Source organism: Schistocerca americana, chromosome X (genome assembly GCF_021461395.2).
Source record: "Schistocerca americana isolate TAMUIC-IGC-003095 chromosome X, iqSchAmer2.1, whole genome shotgun sequence".
NCBI lineage: Eukaryota > Metazoa > Arthropoda > Insecta > Orthoptera > Acrididae > Schistocerca > Schistocerca americana.
This window is the reverse complement of record NC_060130.1, coordinates 784813997-784832202: the sequence shown is the minus strand read 5'-3', so window position 1 is coordinate 784832202 and position 18206 is coordinate 784813997. Positions and strand designations below refer to the sequence as shown.

General features: G+C 38.2%; 1 protein-coding gene across 1 annotated transcript in view; it reads left to right on the top strand.

Moving 5' to 3' along the window:
- Positions 1-18206, top strand: part of LOC124556319 (mucin-6-like) — a 310887-nt gene that overhangs the window by 247016 nt on the left and 45665 nt on the right. Inside the window, exons 5-6 of the mRNA XM_047130291.1 lie at positions 2001-2759; positions 7892-8068. Coding sequence (XP_046986247.1) covers positions 2001-2759; positions 7892-8068 — 936 coding nt within the window. The remainder of the gene's footprint in view (positions 1-2000; positions 2760-7891; positions 8069-18206) is intronic.

Genomic DNA, 18206 nt, shown 5'->3' with positions numbered 1-18206 from the left:
GGATGGCTAGAGGACACATGTAAGGATGTAGAGGCTTGTCTCACTAGGGGTAAGATAGATACTGCCTACAGGAAAATTAAAGAGACCTTTGGAGAGAAGAGAACCACTTGTATGAATATCAAGAGCTCAGATGGCAACCCAGTTCCAAGCAAAGAAGGGAAGGCAGAAAGGTGGAAGGAGTATATAGAGGGTTTATACAAGGGCGATGTACTTGAGGACAATATTATGGAAATGGAAGAGGATGTAGATGAAGATGAAATGGGAGATAAGATACTGCGTGAAGAGTTTGACAGAGCCAGAGCACTGAAAGACCTGAGTCGAAACAAGGCCCCGGGAGTAGACAACATTCCATTAGAACTACTGATGGCCTTGGGAGAGCCAGTCATGACAAAACTCTACCATCTGGTGAGCAAGATGTATGAGACAGGCGAAATACCCACAGACTTCAAGAAGAATATAATAATTCCAATCCCAAAGAAATCAGGTGTTGACAGATGTGAAAATTACCGAACTATCAGTTTAATAAGTCACAGCTGCAAAATACTAACGCGAATTCTTTACAGATGAATGGAAAAACTGGTAGAGGCGGACCTCGGGGAAGATCAGTTTGGATTCTGTAGAAATGTTGGAACACGTGAGGCAATACTAACCTTATGACTTATCTTAGAAGAAAGATTAAGAAAAGGCAAACCTACGTTTCTAGCATTTGTAGACTTAGAGAAAGCTTTTGACAACGTTAACTGGAATACTCTCTTTCAAATTCTGAAAATGGCAGGGGTAAAATACAGGGAGTGAAAGGCTATTTACAATTTGTACAGAAACCAGATGGCAGTTATAAGAGTCGAGGGGCATGAAAGGGAAACAGTGGTTGGGAAAGGAGTGAGACAGGGTTGTAGCCTCTCCCCGATGTTATTCAATCTGTATATTGAGCAAGCAGTGAAGGAAACAAAAGAAAAATTCAGAGTAGGTATTAAAATCCATGGAGAAGAAATAAAAACTTTGAGGTTCGCCGATGACATTGTAATTCTGTCAGAGACAGCAAAGGACTTGGAAGAGCAGTTGAACGGAATGGAAAGTGTCTTGAAAGGAGGGTATAAGATGAACATCAACAAAAGTAAAACGAGGATAATGGAATGTAGTCAAATCAAATTGGGTGATGCTGAGGGGATTAGATTAGGAAATGAGACACTTAAAGTAGTAAAGGAGTTTTGCTATTTAGGGAGTAAAATAACTGATCATGGTCGAAGTAGAGAGGATATAAAATGTAGACTGGCAATGGCAAGGAAATTGTTTCTGAAGAAGAGAAATTTGTTAACATCGAGTATAGATTTAAGTGTCAGGAAGTCGTTTCTGAAAGTATTTGTATGGAGTGTAGCCATGTATGGAAGTGAAATGTGGACGATAACCAGTTTGGACAAGAAGAGAATAGAAGCTTTCGAAATGTGGTGCTACAGAAGAATGCTAAAGATAAGGTGGGTAGATCACGTAACTAATGAGGAGGTATTGAATAGGATTGGGGAGAAGAGAAGTTTGTGGCACAACTTGACTAGAAGAAGGGATCGGTTGGTAGGACATGTTTTGAGGCATCAAGGGATCACAAATTTAGCATTGGAGGGCAGTGTGGAGGGTAAAAGTCGTAGAGGGAGACCAAGAGATCAATACACTAAGCAGATTCAGAAGGATGTAGGTTGCAGTAGGTACTGGGAGATGAAGAAGCTTGCACAGGATAGAGTAGCATGGAGAGCTGCATCAAACCAGTCTCAGGACTGAAGACTACAACAACAACAACACAACAGTTCTGACCTGCATGAATGCTTTTTAATAAAGTCTGGCTTACAGTGTGAATTATACTAAGTGACACATTTGTGTACAATTTTGTGTTTTATGCCAATGTTTCCATAGTGGATGGTGTTGCATTAAAAATAGAAAATATAGAATAAAAACAAACAAATTACATAACTTTGTATAACATTTTCTAATTATTACAAATTTCATTTCAGATATGGAACCTCCTAAAGAGCAAATATATTCCACAGATTTCTCTGATAGTTATGGTGACTCAGAACTGTCACATTCTCCACCAGTCACAGTGATGACAACAGCAAGTTTCTCTACCTCTGTCAAAGAGATTACCGACATTAAAGCACCAAGTAAAAATGACAGTGTGGATGCATCAGGAGCTGAAACAGATCCTGGAAATGTATTACATGACCATAAAAGTGGGAGTTCACAGAAGAATGAGAAGGAAACAGTACAAACAGAAACAGCTTCATCAGCAAATAACAACTCACTTGCTCCATCAAATACCTCCCTCAAGCATGAAACTGATCCCACATCAGCTATAGCAGATGCTGAAAAACCATCACTGCATACTACTTCAGCAGTTGAAACAGTAAATGAGACAACAGCTACAACTGTTTCCACTAAAGCAACAACACCCAAGACTGTTGTTGATAAAGTATCTACATCGAAAGCACCACCAACAAAATCAACAACCATGAAACCCACTACACCAAAGCAGAGCACACCAAAGACCACTTTGCCAAAAACAACATCAACAGAAAAAATTACTGTTCCAAGACGAACTTCAGTGACACTTCCAGAAACAACAACAGCTATCTCTCCAACAGAAGCACTTGGCGTTGGAGTAGCAGAGCCAGTTCTAGAATCATCAATGCATGAATGGCCAATACATCAGATTCACACAGCAAAACTTCCTGATTCAGCAACAAATTTCCATACTGCATCACAGTCAACAGGTCAGTATGTTTGTTGTATAGCATTTTAATGTTGTATTGTATCATCTGTGGTCACAGTACTCTTGATACATTGAAGCAATTTTCTTCACAGTCCTTCCTAGTAATCTGTTTACATTTACATGTTGTTTATATAAATGTTTCCTTGAAATATAAGTGTAGCTTTAGATATATTTTAAAAAATGTTAACTGACATAGAATTCTTACTGTCTATTGACTTACTCACAAACTTTGAATATTCTGGTTTTGTATTTAAAAATATGTGTGTAGTGTGATTAGGGATGTGAAAATCGTTACGTCATTTTGTGTCTGTTGAACTGTCACAACTCATTCTACTCATAAGTTCCCTTTAACTTACTTTTTTATATCTACCTAATGTGATAAATTCCTGTTTAATTTCATGTTTAATTTCAGTCCATGTGACTTATTAGTGTTTATGACAAACATCTTAATAATAGAAAAAAATATAGTCCTTCTCACCTCTCCAATGTAATTGTCAGATTATTTCTTTATCTGCAATTTGCTTGTTGTGTCACATTGCAGGTGCATTTTATATGAGAAAATATACTAAATATTTGAGGAAATACTTACCTAAACTTCCAGACTTCTTGCAATATTAGAACACAACCAAATGCTTGCATCTGTTGAAGTATTGTGGGTGTATTTTAAAATGAAGACCAATAACGATAGTGTAGAAATTGTTTCTGAACTAAGTTACAACTAGAAGTCAGTAATACTAAAATTCAGTAAATAATATTTAATGGCTTTTTAAAAAGTGTTAGAGTTCAGTCTTCTGTCAGAACAACTAAATACTTTCAAAGCACATTACACGTCTCATTATTATTCTGGCAATGGAATTAATTGTGTTAATTCTTTACTTTCTATTTGAATAATTTTCAGAATGTTGCCTACTGTATTTTGTTCAGTTATGCACCAAAGTTCAGTTCTCCTATTAACTTTCTAATCTCAGTTAATATATTAGTAATGTCATTGCAATTGTTTAATACATATAAGTAACTTGACCTCAGATTTACAAAATATATTCAAAGTTTTCAAAGAAATTTGGCCTGATAACAAAGGAACCATTTATAGAAACTGTATCTAGCAAATAAATTTGACTATAAGTATGAGATTAGTTTCAAAAGACATCAAGATTTTTACAGTGGAAAGGATAAAAAGTTGAATATATATACACACATAGGTGACATTTTTATGTGTATGAAAAATCCAATGACACAGATAATGCTGAAAGGAACTGAAGAATTATGTACTGCAAATAGAAGCCAGGAAATCTTCTGTATGGCCAATTGTACAAGCACCTGCTGGCTGCCTGTTCAGGTCACAGGCAGTTTCCAAAGAACTTTCCTTTAAACAAAAAACTTTGACAGTAATCGTTGACTAAACCACTGGGCAAATGACAAAAAATGAAGAGAAGTTAATACAGTTTCTTTTCATTTAACAACTATTGGACAGAAGAGACAAAGAAGCATGGTATTATGAGGGTGTGTTACTGAAAAACTACATTAGGCGAAATCAACTATTGATAACACAGAAAAGGGGTACCAAGAAAGGAAACAATGAGATTGCAGGTATAAATGTGAAAAATGTTACACTAAAAATATTGATCCAGCACTAGTTCAAAATGGTTCTGAGCACTATGGGACTTAACATCTGAGGTCATCAGTCCCATAGGCTTAGAACTACTTAAACCTAACTAACCTAAGGACAGTACACCCATCCACGCCCGAGGCAGGATTCGAACCTGCGACCGTAGCAGCAGCACAGTTCTGAACTGAAGTGCCTAGAACCGTTCAGCCACAACAACCGGATCCAGCACTAGTATAATAATATGTTTGTTCTGCAGTGGGAGATATCATAATGATCACAACTATGAATATAATGAGAATTACAGTAGCAAACCAGATAAAACACCTAAAGAATGAAGTCTTTAACTAGACAGAAAATCATAAGTGATGGGTCTATAATAACAAAAATACTGATGATTGAAAAGTATACAGTATAGTAGTGTAGTAATTATGATTAGAATTGTAGGAATACCAAACCGTCATTGGTTGATTCACACACAAAAAAACAAAGAAATAAAAATGTGTCAGTCACAATAATGAAAGAATGAATAAGTGGGCTTTAGCACAAAGAGCTGCTCTAAAAAAATAAGGAAGTCATTATAAATTTTGGCCAGGCCCCTAAGACCTATTTGTCATGCATCCTAATGCCCTACATTATCATTTTTCTAGATTGGCCAGAGTGAAAAAAGGAAGAGGAAGATGGGGTTTGATGGAACTACACAAAAAACGAAAGTTTAGGAAGAGATGTTAAAACAGTGGGAGTGTGTTGAAAAGGGGGAAGGGAGGATGGCAGACCGAAAATAATAAATGTTTAGAAATGCCAATATGAACCTGTGGTGGATAGGTTGGACTAGGAAGATAGGTAAATAAAACAAGGTGGGAGATGCTGAAAAAGTTAAAACAAAGTAAGATAAACGATATTTTGATAAATGGCATGCATGATGATGTTACAAACTTTTATAGATGATGAAGAAGGGTAAATGTATCAATTAGTGGTAAAGGACCCCAGTCTGGAGATGACCAAGTCAAAAGTTATAAGCGAAACTCATTCTCATAACTCTGACAGTGGACCTCTTTAATGCAAGCTCTTTGTTTTCCATATTTTGGGAGGAGATAATATGAGCCAAAACTAGAAAAAAAAGTCCAGTAGACATGGGCGCTAAAGAGCATATCTTACAATTTGGTCATCTGAGATACAGGGAAACACATCTCTTCCACTGAACAAGTGTTCATAGCTCTTAAAGTATGCACTTTAGAGCCCATGTTTACTGAACATTTTTTCTTGTTTTTGTCCATACTACCTCCTCCCAAAATATGGAAAACAAAGAACTTGCTGTAGAAGTGATCCACTGTCAGCGGTATCACAATAATTTTCATTAAAAGCTTCAGACTCGGTCATTTCCAGACCAGGTCCCCTTATGTCAAATTAATACATCTCCCCTTCCTCATAATCTCTGAAAGTTTGGAACATCATCGTGAAATCAGCCTGTATAAGCCAGTGGTGAGTTATCATAAGACAAGTCATAATGAGGTGGCAACAGAGGGGTTGGAGGGGTATGTTGTTGACAAATTTCCACCATCAGAGTTTAGACACACGTATACCAATGTTTGTATACAACTCCTGTTCACTCTAAATAACTCTCATTGATTTCTCTTTTAGCATTGCTATCATTACCTTTTTATTTCCTAATTTTTTGCATATTAACTTATTTGCGTTATTTGTCTCTTACCTGGAGTGCACACCAGACTGCAGTATTTTCATTCCATTTAATTTTATTGCTAGGACCTGATTATCTTTACTTATTGCCAGGTTTAGGACATTTTTTCTTCGAGTGTCTATTTCTTTGGCTGCCTTTTGTACTCAAAATTCTTGCAATTGAGAGCTGAGTATTGTCATCTTTTTCTTTTTGCTGATCATATATTTTTATTTTTGGTCTGATACAATTACTTTTGTGTTTTTGAAAACTGTTTCTACTATATACACTGATCAGCCAGAACATTATGACCACCTACCTAAAAACCAGTATGTCCACTTCTGGCACAGTTAACAATCGTGATATGTCATGGCATGGAAGCAGTGAGGCCTTGGTACGTCGCTGGAGGGAGCTGGCACTATATCTTCATACACAAGTCACCTAATTCCCATGAATTCTGGGGAAGGGGGGGGGGGGGGGGCAATGAGCTCTGGCACTATGTTATATCACATCCCAGATGTGTTCGATTGGGTTCAGATTTGGCAAATTTGGGGGCCAGCACATTAATTGCAACTAACTGTTGTGTTCTTCAAACCACTCTCTCACACTTGTGGCCTTGTGACATGGCACATTGTTTTGTTGAAAAGTGCCACTGCCATCAGGAAATGTGATCATTGTGAAGGGGTATACATGGTCTGCAACCAGTGTACAATACTCCTTGGCCATCATAGTGCTTTACACAAACTCTACTGGATGCACAGATGCCAATTTAAATGTTTCCTAGAGTATAATGGAGCCACTGCCAGCTTATTTCCATCTCGCAGTACAGGTGTCAAGGAGCTGTTCCCCTGGAAGATGACAGATTCGTGCCCTCCCATTAGCATGATGAAGAAGACATCAGGATTCATCAGACCATATGACACTCTGCCACTGCACCAATGTCTGGTGCCAAAGGTCACATGCCCATTACAGTCAAAGTTGCCGATGTTGCAGTGTTAACATTGGCACATGCATGGGTCGCTGTCTGCGGAGGCCCATTGTTAGGAGAGTTTGGTGCACTGTGTATTCAGACACACTTATACTCTGCCCAGTATGAAAGTCTGATCTTAGTTCTGACTCAGTTTGCCACCTGTCCTGTTTTACTAGTCTGCCCAGCCTGTAATGTCCAACATCTGTAATGAGGGGTGGGTGGCCGCACAACCCCACCATGTGTGGCCGTGGTTTCACCTTGGGTTTGACTTGTGCTTTGGAGATACTCACCACAGCACTCCTCGAAGTCCCAACAAGTTGTGCAGTTTCTGAAATGTGAGCCTTCAGGCCATCACAATCTGCCCTCAGTCAGACTCAGATAGATTGCGCAACGTCCCCTTTCTACACGTAGACGGCTTGCTCACTGATACTACATGCACCGTCTGTGTGTCTGACTAGCAGTCATTCTTCACCAGGTGACGCTGCTATTGCCTGGATGGCAATAGGTCCTGGTGGTCATAATGTACACACACACAATACACTTTTTCTGCTGCTGGTTGCTGTTTATTTTTATAGTATTACCTTTCCCACAGAGATATTGTAGTTTTCTCTTTATAGGTTTGCAATCAGTCTGAATCCACATTTTCTGCATCTTAACTACTATTCTATATGTTTGTTGCTAGCTCCAATAGAATCCAGAGTGGTCAGAAAACCATTTTTTGGCATATTATTGATTTGGCTCTCCTTCTGTGTATATGCTCATTTTCTTTGCAATTATTCATTTTGAACACATGTTACTTTTTCTTAGAAATTTTTGCAATGGCAGTAATGTTTACATACATTGTTTGTGTTTCTGTTGAAGATGATATTATGATTTTTTCTTCAGGTACAGACCTTACATATAACGTTTACAGGCCAAGACCAGGTATAGTTCTTGATGACACAGAATACAAACCCACTAAGCCAACTATTGCAGCTGGGGAGATATTTGATGTTACAGTTACTGCAATACAGGGTCCTGGAGGAAGTGTGAACAGTGATGGAAGACCTCACAGGCATCCAGGTTAGTAGTTCCTATGCTTGAGTAGTGTATCAACATTACATTCTGATTTCTTTGGGATATAATGGTTACGCATTTGTGAAAAAGGAGAAGGAGGATTTCAGGCAGAGATTCCACATGAATGAAGTTTTGTGCACGTACTATATGGGTTGCACTATATGACCACTGTTACAGAGTCATATATGCATGAATTTATGGTCTTAAGTACCAATTTCAGAATCTTGTGTCACCTCCACTAGGTACATTGCTATCCTGCATCTGTGCACATAGATAATTATGAGACATTATTATGGGAGATTGTGTTCCAAGTCAAATCACCTGTTGTACCAACTGTATAAAGTCTGTTGTCAACACTTCAGACCAAATCACATCTCACAAATGATTGGTACATAGGGTGACATGGAGAGTGTGTGCACACTCATTTTCTATCTGTAGGAGTACATTCCTCTGATGTTACTAGAATGTCAACAGAAATAGTTGAACAATGCAATGGGTATCCTGCTATTTTCATTGTTCCCCAACAAATACCTGAGATTTATGGTAATATTAGGCTGTTCTTTCCAACACCATGGTGCACTGGGTTGCTACAAATATTGCTAACTATTACACTTGTGTCATTGCCCCACTACGTAGGTCAGTGCCTCCATTACAGACAACCACTGCTGCCAAGGCAAAGTTATCATGGAACACAATTCTTGGCTACTGGCTAAAATTCTGTTAGACTTTTTTCTAATGTTTTTTCATATTAACTGGGTAAACAGGTGATTTGATTTATTTATTTTTCCAGGAATCACCTCAAAATGATATAGGTTTTGTCATCATAATACAATAAAAATAAATGGTTCAAAACGTACATACACATAGAATAAATCAGTATATTTTCACTAGGATATGACAGGTGATCATTTGTGGCCTTGCTGAAGGAACCACCGTGGCATTTGCTTGAAATGATGTAGAAAAACCACAGAAAACATAAACCAGGATGGTCTGTCAGAGTAAACTATATCTTCTTAAAAATGATGCCAGTGTCTCTCCTCATCCATTTTTACAATATTCTTTGATTTACACACAGTTTTCACCAGATAACTTACTCTGAGATGGCAAAAGTCAAGGGGTGCCTCCTAATATCATGTTGGACCTCCTTTTGCTAGGCATAGTGCAGCAACTCAACATGGCATGGTCTCTTCAAGTGATTGGAAGTCCCCTGCAGTAATACTAAACCCTGCTGCCTCTATAGCCATCCATATTTGTGGAACTGTTGCCAGCACAGGATGTTGTGCATGAAGTGACCTCTCTATGATGTCCTATAAATGTTGATGGGACTCATGTTGGGTGATTTGGGTGGCCAAATAATTCACTTGAACTGTCCAGAATGTTCTTCAAACCCATCACAAACAATTGTGACCCATTGACATCCAGGAATGGCTGTAAATGATCTCCAAGAAGCCGAGCATAACCATTTCCAGTCAATGATGGGTTCAGCTGGACCACAGGATGCAGTCCAGTCCATGTGAACACAGCCCACACCATTATGGAGCCACTGACAGCTTGAATAGTGCCTTGTTGACATTTTGGGTCCATGGCTTTGTGGGGCCTCTACCACACTCAAACCCCACCATCAGCTCTCACCAACTGAAACTGCGACTCATCTGACTAGGTGAGTCATCTAAGATGCAACCAACATGATCACAAGCCTAGGAAAGGTGCTGCAGGTGATGACATGCTGTTAGCAAAGGCACTTGTTTCAGTTATCTGCTGCCATAGCCCATTGACACACCACACTATCCTAACAGATATGTTCATCGTACATCCCACATTGATCTCTGCTGTTATTTCATGCAGTCTTGCTTGTCTGTTAACACTGACAACTTTACACATTGTGTTGTCTGTGAGGAAGTTAGTGCCTGAAATTTAGTATTCTCGGTACATTCTTGACACTGTGGATCTTGGAATATTGAATTCGCTAATGATTTCCAAAATGGAATGTCCCATGCATCTAGCTCCAACTACCATTTCACATTCAAAGTCTGTTAATTCTCTTGTCAGAAATCTTTTCACATGAATCACCTGATTACAAATGACACCTCTGCCAATGCACTGCCCATTTATACCTTGAGTATGCAATACCACCACCATCTGTATATGTTTATGTCATTGTCCAAAGACTTTTTGTCACCTCAGTGTACAGTGTAAAACAGAGTTTTGCACTGCATCACTTCACTCACTAAAGTCACCTGTTTGTGACTCCTGGACCATGAGTATGTTGCTGTGACCCTTACACTTCCTCCAGTCTGTTTGGAAAACTGACTCCAGGCCCATAAACATGCAACTATACCCTATGCACATCTTGATGCCTTCCCCTCAATCCACTTGAAAAACTAAGTCAGCATCCCCCTAAGACAAGTGAGATGCTGAGCTCATGAGAATGACTAGACACTACTGTCATGCACTATAAATCTTAGTATATAATTTTCTATTAAAAGCATTACATTGAGATCATGGGTTGCAGGTGACAGTTTGTTGTAGTTGTCCCCTTTCATTACTAACCACTGCACTGAATCCTCTAAATAATCTTTAATTGTGCAGCATGTATTAATTATGAAAGAGGTTTCAGCTGCATTTTTGGACAGATGTATTTTAGTAATCTTTTTGACCTCCTTGGTCAGTTTATTATATAGTGTCATTTAACTGATCGAAAATGCTGTTTGGAGTATTTTGTTTGTTGTAAATGAAAGTCCAGACTGACTTTTGTTAAGTGATTATGTATAGAAATATTAATGAAATACTTAGTAATGTTTCTCATGATTTGCACAACAGTTTGGTAGATATACTCACTTGGCACAATAAGGACTTTTTTTAAAATAGATCTTTATAATGATCCTGATTACTATTCTGTTTATTATTTTCATGGCCCTTTTCTGCAGAATATTAGTTGTTTCCAAGTTTTGTGCATTTGATCCCCAGGAAAGCATCTCATAGCTAAGAACTGAAAGTACATAGGAATAGGATGTCGTCAAAAGATGTTGGCTGTTATGGACTTGTGACAGAACCATAAGAGCATAACATACTGATGACATTCTTTTTGCTACTTTCTTTGGGTGTTCATTCCATGTTAAGTGACAATAAGTATTTGTCCCTAAAAGCTAAGTATTTGTTACACGATGGTCAGCAGCGTCAAAAGCCTTGTACAAGTCAGAATATGCCTGGAACACAGTCATCCGTGTCAAGAGCTTAAATTATCATATTAGTGAACTCTGTAAAGATTGATATTGTATATCTTCCACTTCAGAAACCAAATTGTGCTTTGCTGAAAAGGTTGTGTTTCTCCATCTAACTTATTGGTCTGTCTTTCATGATCGATTCAATTATTTTTGACAGTGTAGACAGTAGTGAAACTAGCCTGTGGTTTTCAATACTCTCCACATTACCTTTCTTTAGTAAGGGCACAACTTATGTGTGATAACTAATGCAGTGAAAACCAACTGGGAAAAGGAAACTGTGGAAGACCTCAAGAAACTGAACTTCTCCACAGAAGACATGTCAGACAGGGAAAAATACAGAGAAAAAATACAGAAAACAGAAATTTCAGCAAGCACCCAAAGAGAAGAAAATGTGAAAAAGTGGCCAGAAGAGAGATAGAAAAAACACACTGAATATATGAGGGTTTTTGGAAAGAAAAAAGAAACAGACAGAAGAAAATACCATGAAAATTGATTGTATTGTAGCACTGCCTTAAGGGGGAATTAACAACAACAACAATGAAAATAATAATAATAAAACATGGCTACTGTTGCACATTTATAAAACTGGCTTTTTTCTGTGCCGTGGCTCACCTCAAGTCTGTTGGTCTGATGAAGCTCACGCTGGCTGTGTGGTAACTGACAAGCTTTTGGGAGTTAGTTACCAATTGTACCACAAGGTGGAACTGCCTTCTGATCTATATTAATTTAATAATGAAATTGCTTTATTTGCGGTAATGTGTTTTACAAGTCTTCATACTTTAGTACATCATTTGGAAATATTCAGCTCAGAGCATAGTTTTTATATATTTGAAATGTAACTATAAGAACAAATGCAAATTTTACAATGATGACAGCATGTTGAGACAAAATATGTGTAATCCTGAAGTTTTATATGGTTGTTCTATAAATATCATTGTAACACAGATTTAATGAAAATTAATTACCATGTTTAGGAGAAATCCACATGAACTTATTGCTGCTATCCAAAAAGACAATAAAATCATGTTTTATAATTTAACTTTGAATGTTTGTAATTCTGAAGTGTGTTTGTCGCTTGGTTCTGGGGGTGGGGGCAGAGGGCAAACCATACCACTGCCCAGATGACAGGTTTTTGGGGGTGGCAAGATCTTAAATTTTAATATGGTTCCGAAAAGATGAATTAAACAAGACAATGAAAGTTTCACGTAAATGAATAAATGTGTTAATAAGTTGAAAATATGAGTCGTTCGTAAAATGTAGTGTCTTACTGGAAAATGTCTTTGATACTGTGAGACAGGTGAGAAATGAAGCACTGGAATTGGTTATTTTGGGTGTATCTTTCAAAATAGCAAAGCTTGCTAGTATTAGTGTTTCCATCTCAGTTTCTACCATGCACCTACACAACTCTTAAAATGTACCTAAGTCAGCTTGGAAGCTCCTACAACTGTGGAAACCTTTGTATTATAAATAAATAAAAATAAATGTCAGCATATGATGCCCTAACAGTTCCTATACACCCCACCCTAAACACCTGTAGCAGTATCACTGAGAAAAAACACTTTGAAACAGATGAATAAAGAATAAGTAAAATATGCAATGCACACCACATTCCATAATCTTTTGGATTCACAAGTTACGATTAAAATGTCATTTACATGTGGGTAGATGCATGCCTCTATCCCCCACTACTCCCTCTCATCTGGGTCTGCCATTAATATACCATTTGCACTGCTCTTCTTCTTGCCACACACATCTAAATTAATTTTTTGTGCATTGTTTGTAACTTCTTTTCACTTCTTCCTCATTCCCTTTTCTTTCTTGATTATGGAGCCATAATGAACAGAATGATGCCACAAAGGCATCAGTTTATGCAGTTTAATTCTCTTATTTGGTGAGAAAAAAATCTGATTCCTTTTCTGTGGCTACATGGTGCTGGGTAGTCTTGAATGGGCATACACTGATGAGTCCAAATATTATGACCACCTGCTTAATGGTTTGTTTGTCTGTATTGCAAGGAAAATACCTCAGTAATTCTGCATATCACAGATCCAACAATTTGTTGGTAGGTTTGTGGAGGTATGTGGCATTAGATGTCTACACTCAGGACACATAATTTGCATAAATAATGGGTCACTGATTTGCGTACACAGTGATGGCGCCCAATAGCGACCCAGATAAGTTCCATAGGATTTACATCAGGTGAATTTAATTGCTAAGATATCAACATGAGTTCACTATAATGCCCCTCAATCCACTGTAACATGTTCTGGCTCTGAGACAAGGACAATTATAATGCTGAAAGATGACATCACCATCGGGGAAGACATCAAACATGAATGGATGATGCAAGTGGTTTGCAGCTGTCAGTGTGTCTTCAATTACTACCAAAAGTCCCATGCAAGTGCAGGAGACTGTCTCCCATAGCATAATGCTGCAACTGCCAGCCTCCGTCCATGGCACACTGCACATTTCAAGCTGCCATTCATCTCAGTGATGGCACTTGTGGAGATGACCATTGACCTAGTTTAGCATAAATGTGGTTCACCCAAAGAGCCAACATGTTTCCTTTGATTGAAGGTCAAATCCTGATGGCTCCATACCCTCTGCAATTGTAATTGATGAAGTCGTTGGGTCAACATGTGAATTCATAGGGGTGGTTTGGTTGTGGAGCTCCATGTTCAACAGTGTATGATGAACAGTGTGCTCTGAAACATTTGTGTGCACCAGCATTGGTTCATTCAGAAGAGATGCCACAGATCACCATCTATCGTTCTTTACAGAGCAGACAAGCCTTCGAACCTCACATTCTGTGAAGAGTCGTGGACGTCCAACCATTTAACCCCTGATGGTAGTTTAATTGTCAATTTACCTCTTTCTGTAGATGCTCGTGACAGTAGCATGTGAACATACTCATCCACAGTCTTTGCTAGGTTGGTCCCCCATCCGTCTCTGCTGCACATATGTAGTTTTCATAGCATGTTACATGCCCGCAACATCACCAGATGGAATCCAACTGCGCGGTGGGCATTGGTCATAATGTTCTGTCTTATCAATGTATATCTGCTCTAACACTGAAGCCATTGGGTAAAACAAGATTGGAATGTTGGGTTGATGCAGTTGCTGCTCTTAAGTATAACATGGGAGAAGTCTATAATACATTGGTTGAAATAACTGGACAGAATGGTTGCACATGAGGTTGGGAGATGGGCAAACCTTAGCCGTAATTTTTCATTTCTTTGTTCAGTGGTGATATTCTATGATACACTACACCACATCATTTTTGCAGCAAAAGCACTCAAAGTACACTGAATGACAGTTACTTCTGGAGAAATTGAACTTGCTGAGGAACAACAGCCACTTACTATGAAAGAGATAACACTCAACCAGTGATAGTAAAAGGAAATGTAGAAGGTAGGACGTGTTAACTACAGCAAAGCCTGTGTATGAGTGCTCTGTATGCATTTGACAGTTCATACAGTACAGTGTTTGATGAAGATTGTTGTTGTAACTAGTAGTGCAACATTCTGTTTGTTATGGCAACATGTCTGCAAGACATCCTTTGAGTACTTATGATAGTGAACAAGCAGTTGAATGCTCAAAGATGGTCAAGATGTCACTACTGTTGCCACAGTAGTGGGAGTGTCTAAAAGTGTCATCTCACAATTAAAAAAGGCTGCTGAAGGTGGAAAATGTTATGGGAAAGCATACTGGTGGTTGTAGATGGATAACCACACTGCAAGATGATTTATACATAGCCTTAGTGGCAAAAAGAAATACACATCTCGGTCCTAGGCATATTGCTGCAGACCTTGTAACCACTAACCATACACCTGTCTCTACCAGAACTGTTTTTCAGCAATTAAATCAGGCTAGCATGTATGCTTGCCACCCTGTTAAATGCATCCCACTACAAACACACCATTGATGAGAAAGAGTTTATTGGTGTTGGGAGCATGCTGGTTCTGTTCAATGACAGCGATCCAGAGTGATGTTCTCTAACAAATATCACTTTACTGTGGCAAGGGAATCTGGCTACCAGTTGCTGTGGAGAGAGAGGGGAGCATGTTATACAGCACATAAAGTTCATAACTGTCATCGGTATGGCAAAGGCATTATGGTGTTGCCAGGCATTATGCACAATGGTGGAACACTGTTACATATCTTTGCACAAGGTACTATTACAACACAGCAGTATTGTAGGGAGATTATTCTGGACCATATCCATCAGTTTATGGGTGTGGTATGCCCCATATTTCTGTTTGTGGATGACAGTGCCCACCCATACAGGAGTGCTGAAGTGTCCAACAAACTGAAGAGTGAATATATTGAATGTTCGGAATTGCCTGTACACTCCCCAGACTTAAATGCTATAGACATATAGCATAGCTGGGATGCTCTTGGCAGCAGTGTTTCTCAACTGATACCCCTCCTCGAACTGTGCAATAACTGAAAACCACCTTGAAAGAAGAGTGTGTATCAAACACTAATATTATTTACATCTATTATCCTGCTTTCCCATGAGGTGAAATCTGACTATTTTTCATTATAAATATACCACTCCACCTCCACTATGTATGTCCTGTGTTGTCAATCATAGCCTGTGATTATTCCTGTCCAAGCATATCCCTGTTTCTTAGCAATTGGCAAGCAGTGCGTCACCACAGATATATTGAAAACTATTGACTTGCTCAGAAAGACAACAGAGTTTTTCACAAACTATCTGGAGGACTTCAAATTCTGAGATTACCCACTATTTGCTAAGGAACTGACAACTCAGTATAGAAAACCCAGTAGATGGTACAATGCAGAAACAAAAGAGACTGAAGAGGAGACATTTCCAGTATGAGGAAGAAGATGAAAAAATTCAAGATCCACAAATGCAGTGCAAAACAGATGTTTACATTAAAGTATTTGATGTGCACTCAGTGGGAGCTTTCAACAGCTCATAAGTCACAGTGATGTTTTTTAGTGACATGTCACCTGACATTGTAAGTGCCATTTGTTTCAAACTGTTCTGCAGTTTTAATCATGAACAGGCTACGAACATCAGTCTTATCAGTTTTAAAGATGGACTTTAATTGCTCTCAGTGTTAGCAAAGCCTGGTAGCACACCAAGTGAAACTGTAAATCTCATATGTGAGTATAGTTTTGTGCCCAATGTAAACGTAACCCCATGAATTTTGCCAACACAACCAGTGACAGTGTCAAATGGGAAAAGAAGTTTTTCAAAGCTTAAGCTGGTTAAGACAAACCTGAGGTTGACAATGGATCAGGCACAACTGTGGGGGCTGGCAATGGTGTCAATTGGACATGAGAGCTTGCTGAATGTTTGGATTTCAACGAAGTCATACAGGAGTTTGCTGATACCAAAGCAAGAAAAATATCTGTAATATAAGGCAAGCACGTAAACATGTATTCATAATTAATTTTAGTTTTGATTTATTTATGTATGTCATGCATTTTAATTCATTTACTTAATAAAGATTTGTTGCAGGTAAGCCTACAATTGTTTTGTCTAACAATGAAATAAGTTGCCAAATGTCACCTACCTGTGCAAACCCAATGTTGGAGGTACTATTTCACGTACTATAGTATGTTTACTTTTCATTGTTTGCTGAGACCCATAGTTCTGTTGGGAATCCATTGACATAGTTTGAAACATTTCGTGCCTGTTGCAATTTTACCATCATATGCAATCTGCAGCTGTTCAGCACTGCAGTGAACAGTTGTTCAGTGTGCAGTGAACAAGTGTGCATTTCTTTCTTTGTCTTTGTGCTGTGCTATGAATATATAGTACATGTGAAGATAAATGTGTATACATGTGAAGATAAATCTGCATATAAATATGTGCTTTCACAAAACCTGTCTTGCACTAGTATTGTGAGAACTCTACTCGCCTACACTCTCCTCGGCAATTGTGGTGCTCATCCCTCTTCACTGCATGCTCCTTGCTGCTCAGGAAATGAGAAAAAGCAAACAGATTTTAGTTATATACTCCGAGAGTGATACAACTTCATTCTGGTTGATGTAATCAATTTTTGAGTTGCAATTGATGATATTATACACTATAAACATTTGGTTTCTGCTTCACTGACTGGTATCCTATACCTGGCTCTGGCCTTAAATACTCATTCACATCAAACATGTGTATGAGTAAGCGTGATGCATGAAAGTAAGACATCATAGATGAATGACATTGTGAGAAATGTTGACCATGTCTGAATATGCAAGGTGGGGGGCAGTGGTGGCGCTTGAAATTTCCGCACAAGGTGGTAAAACCCCAGAGCCAGCCATGTTCATTGTTTCTGTGGCATACTTATTTGTTATGATAAATGAATCATTATAATATTTTACAAAGAACAACCTTAAATGAATGGTAAGTGAATATAAAAGAATAAGTCAGTCTCATTTTGAAGAGTTTTAAAGTGAAGATGTAATTCTATTTTTCTTGGAAAAAGAGAAATACTTTGATTTGTATTTTTTGGACCTCCACTGCTCTTGTAAGACAGAGATCATTATTTGACATTTAGAGACCAGAACCTAATAAGTGATGTTTATCTGATCTGATACTCAATAGATTAAATCTGACAGCATCATACCATTATCAAAAATCTGAAATAAACACCTATGTATTAAAAATATTAACTCGAATAGTAACTGATAGCAGAATATTTATAATGCCATTCCTTAAAGATAGTTTTATGTACAAAAAGTGTTTGAAGAATCCATAATTTTATAGCAACAAGTGAAAAACTAGTCATAATACTGTGCATCACTAAGATGTAAACAGATTGAGAGGGGGGGGGGGGGGGAATTACAGTTTGTGTGATGTACTCAGTGACTGAATGATTCTACCTTTTTGTTCCAGCAGTAATCACTTATTGGATTAGTTTTTTTATTGGTCTCACTTATTCTTTTCT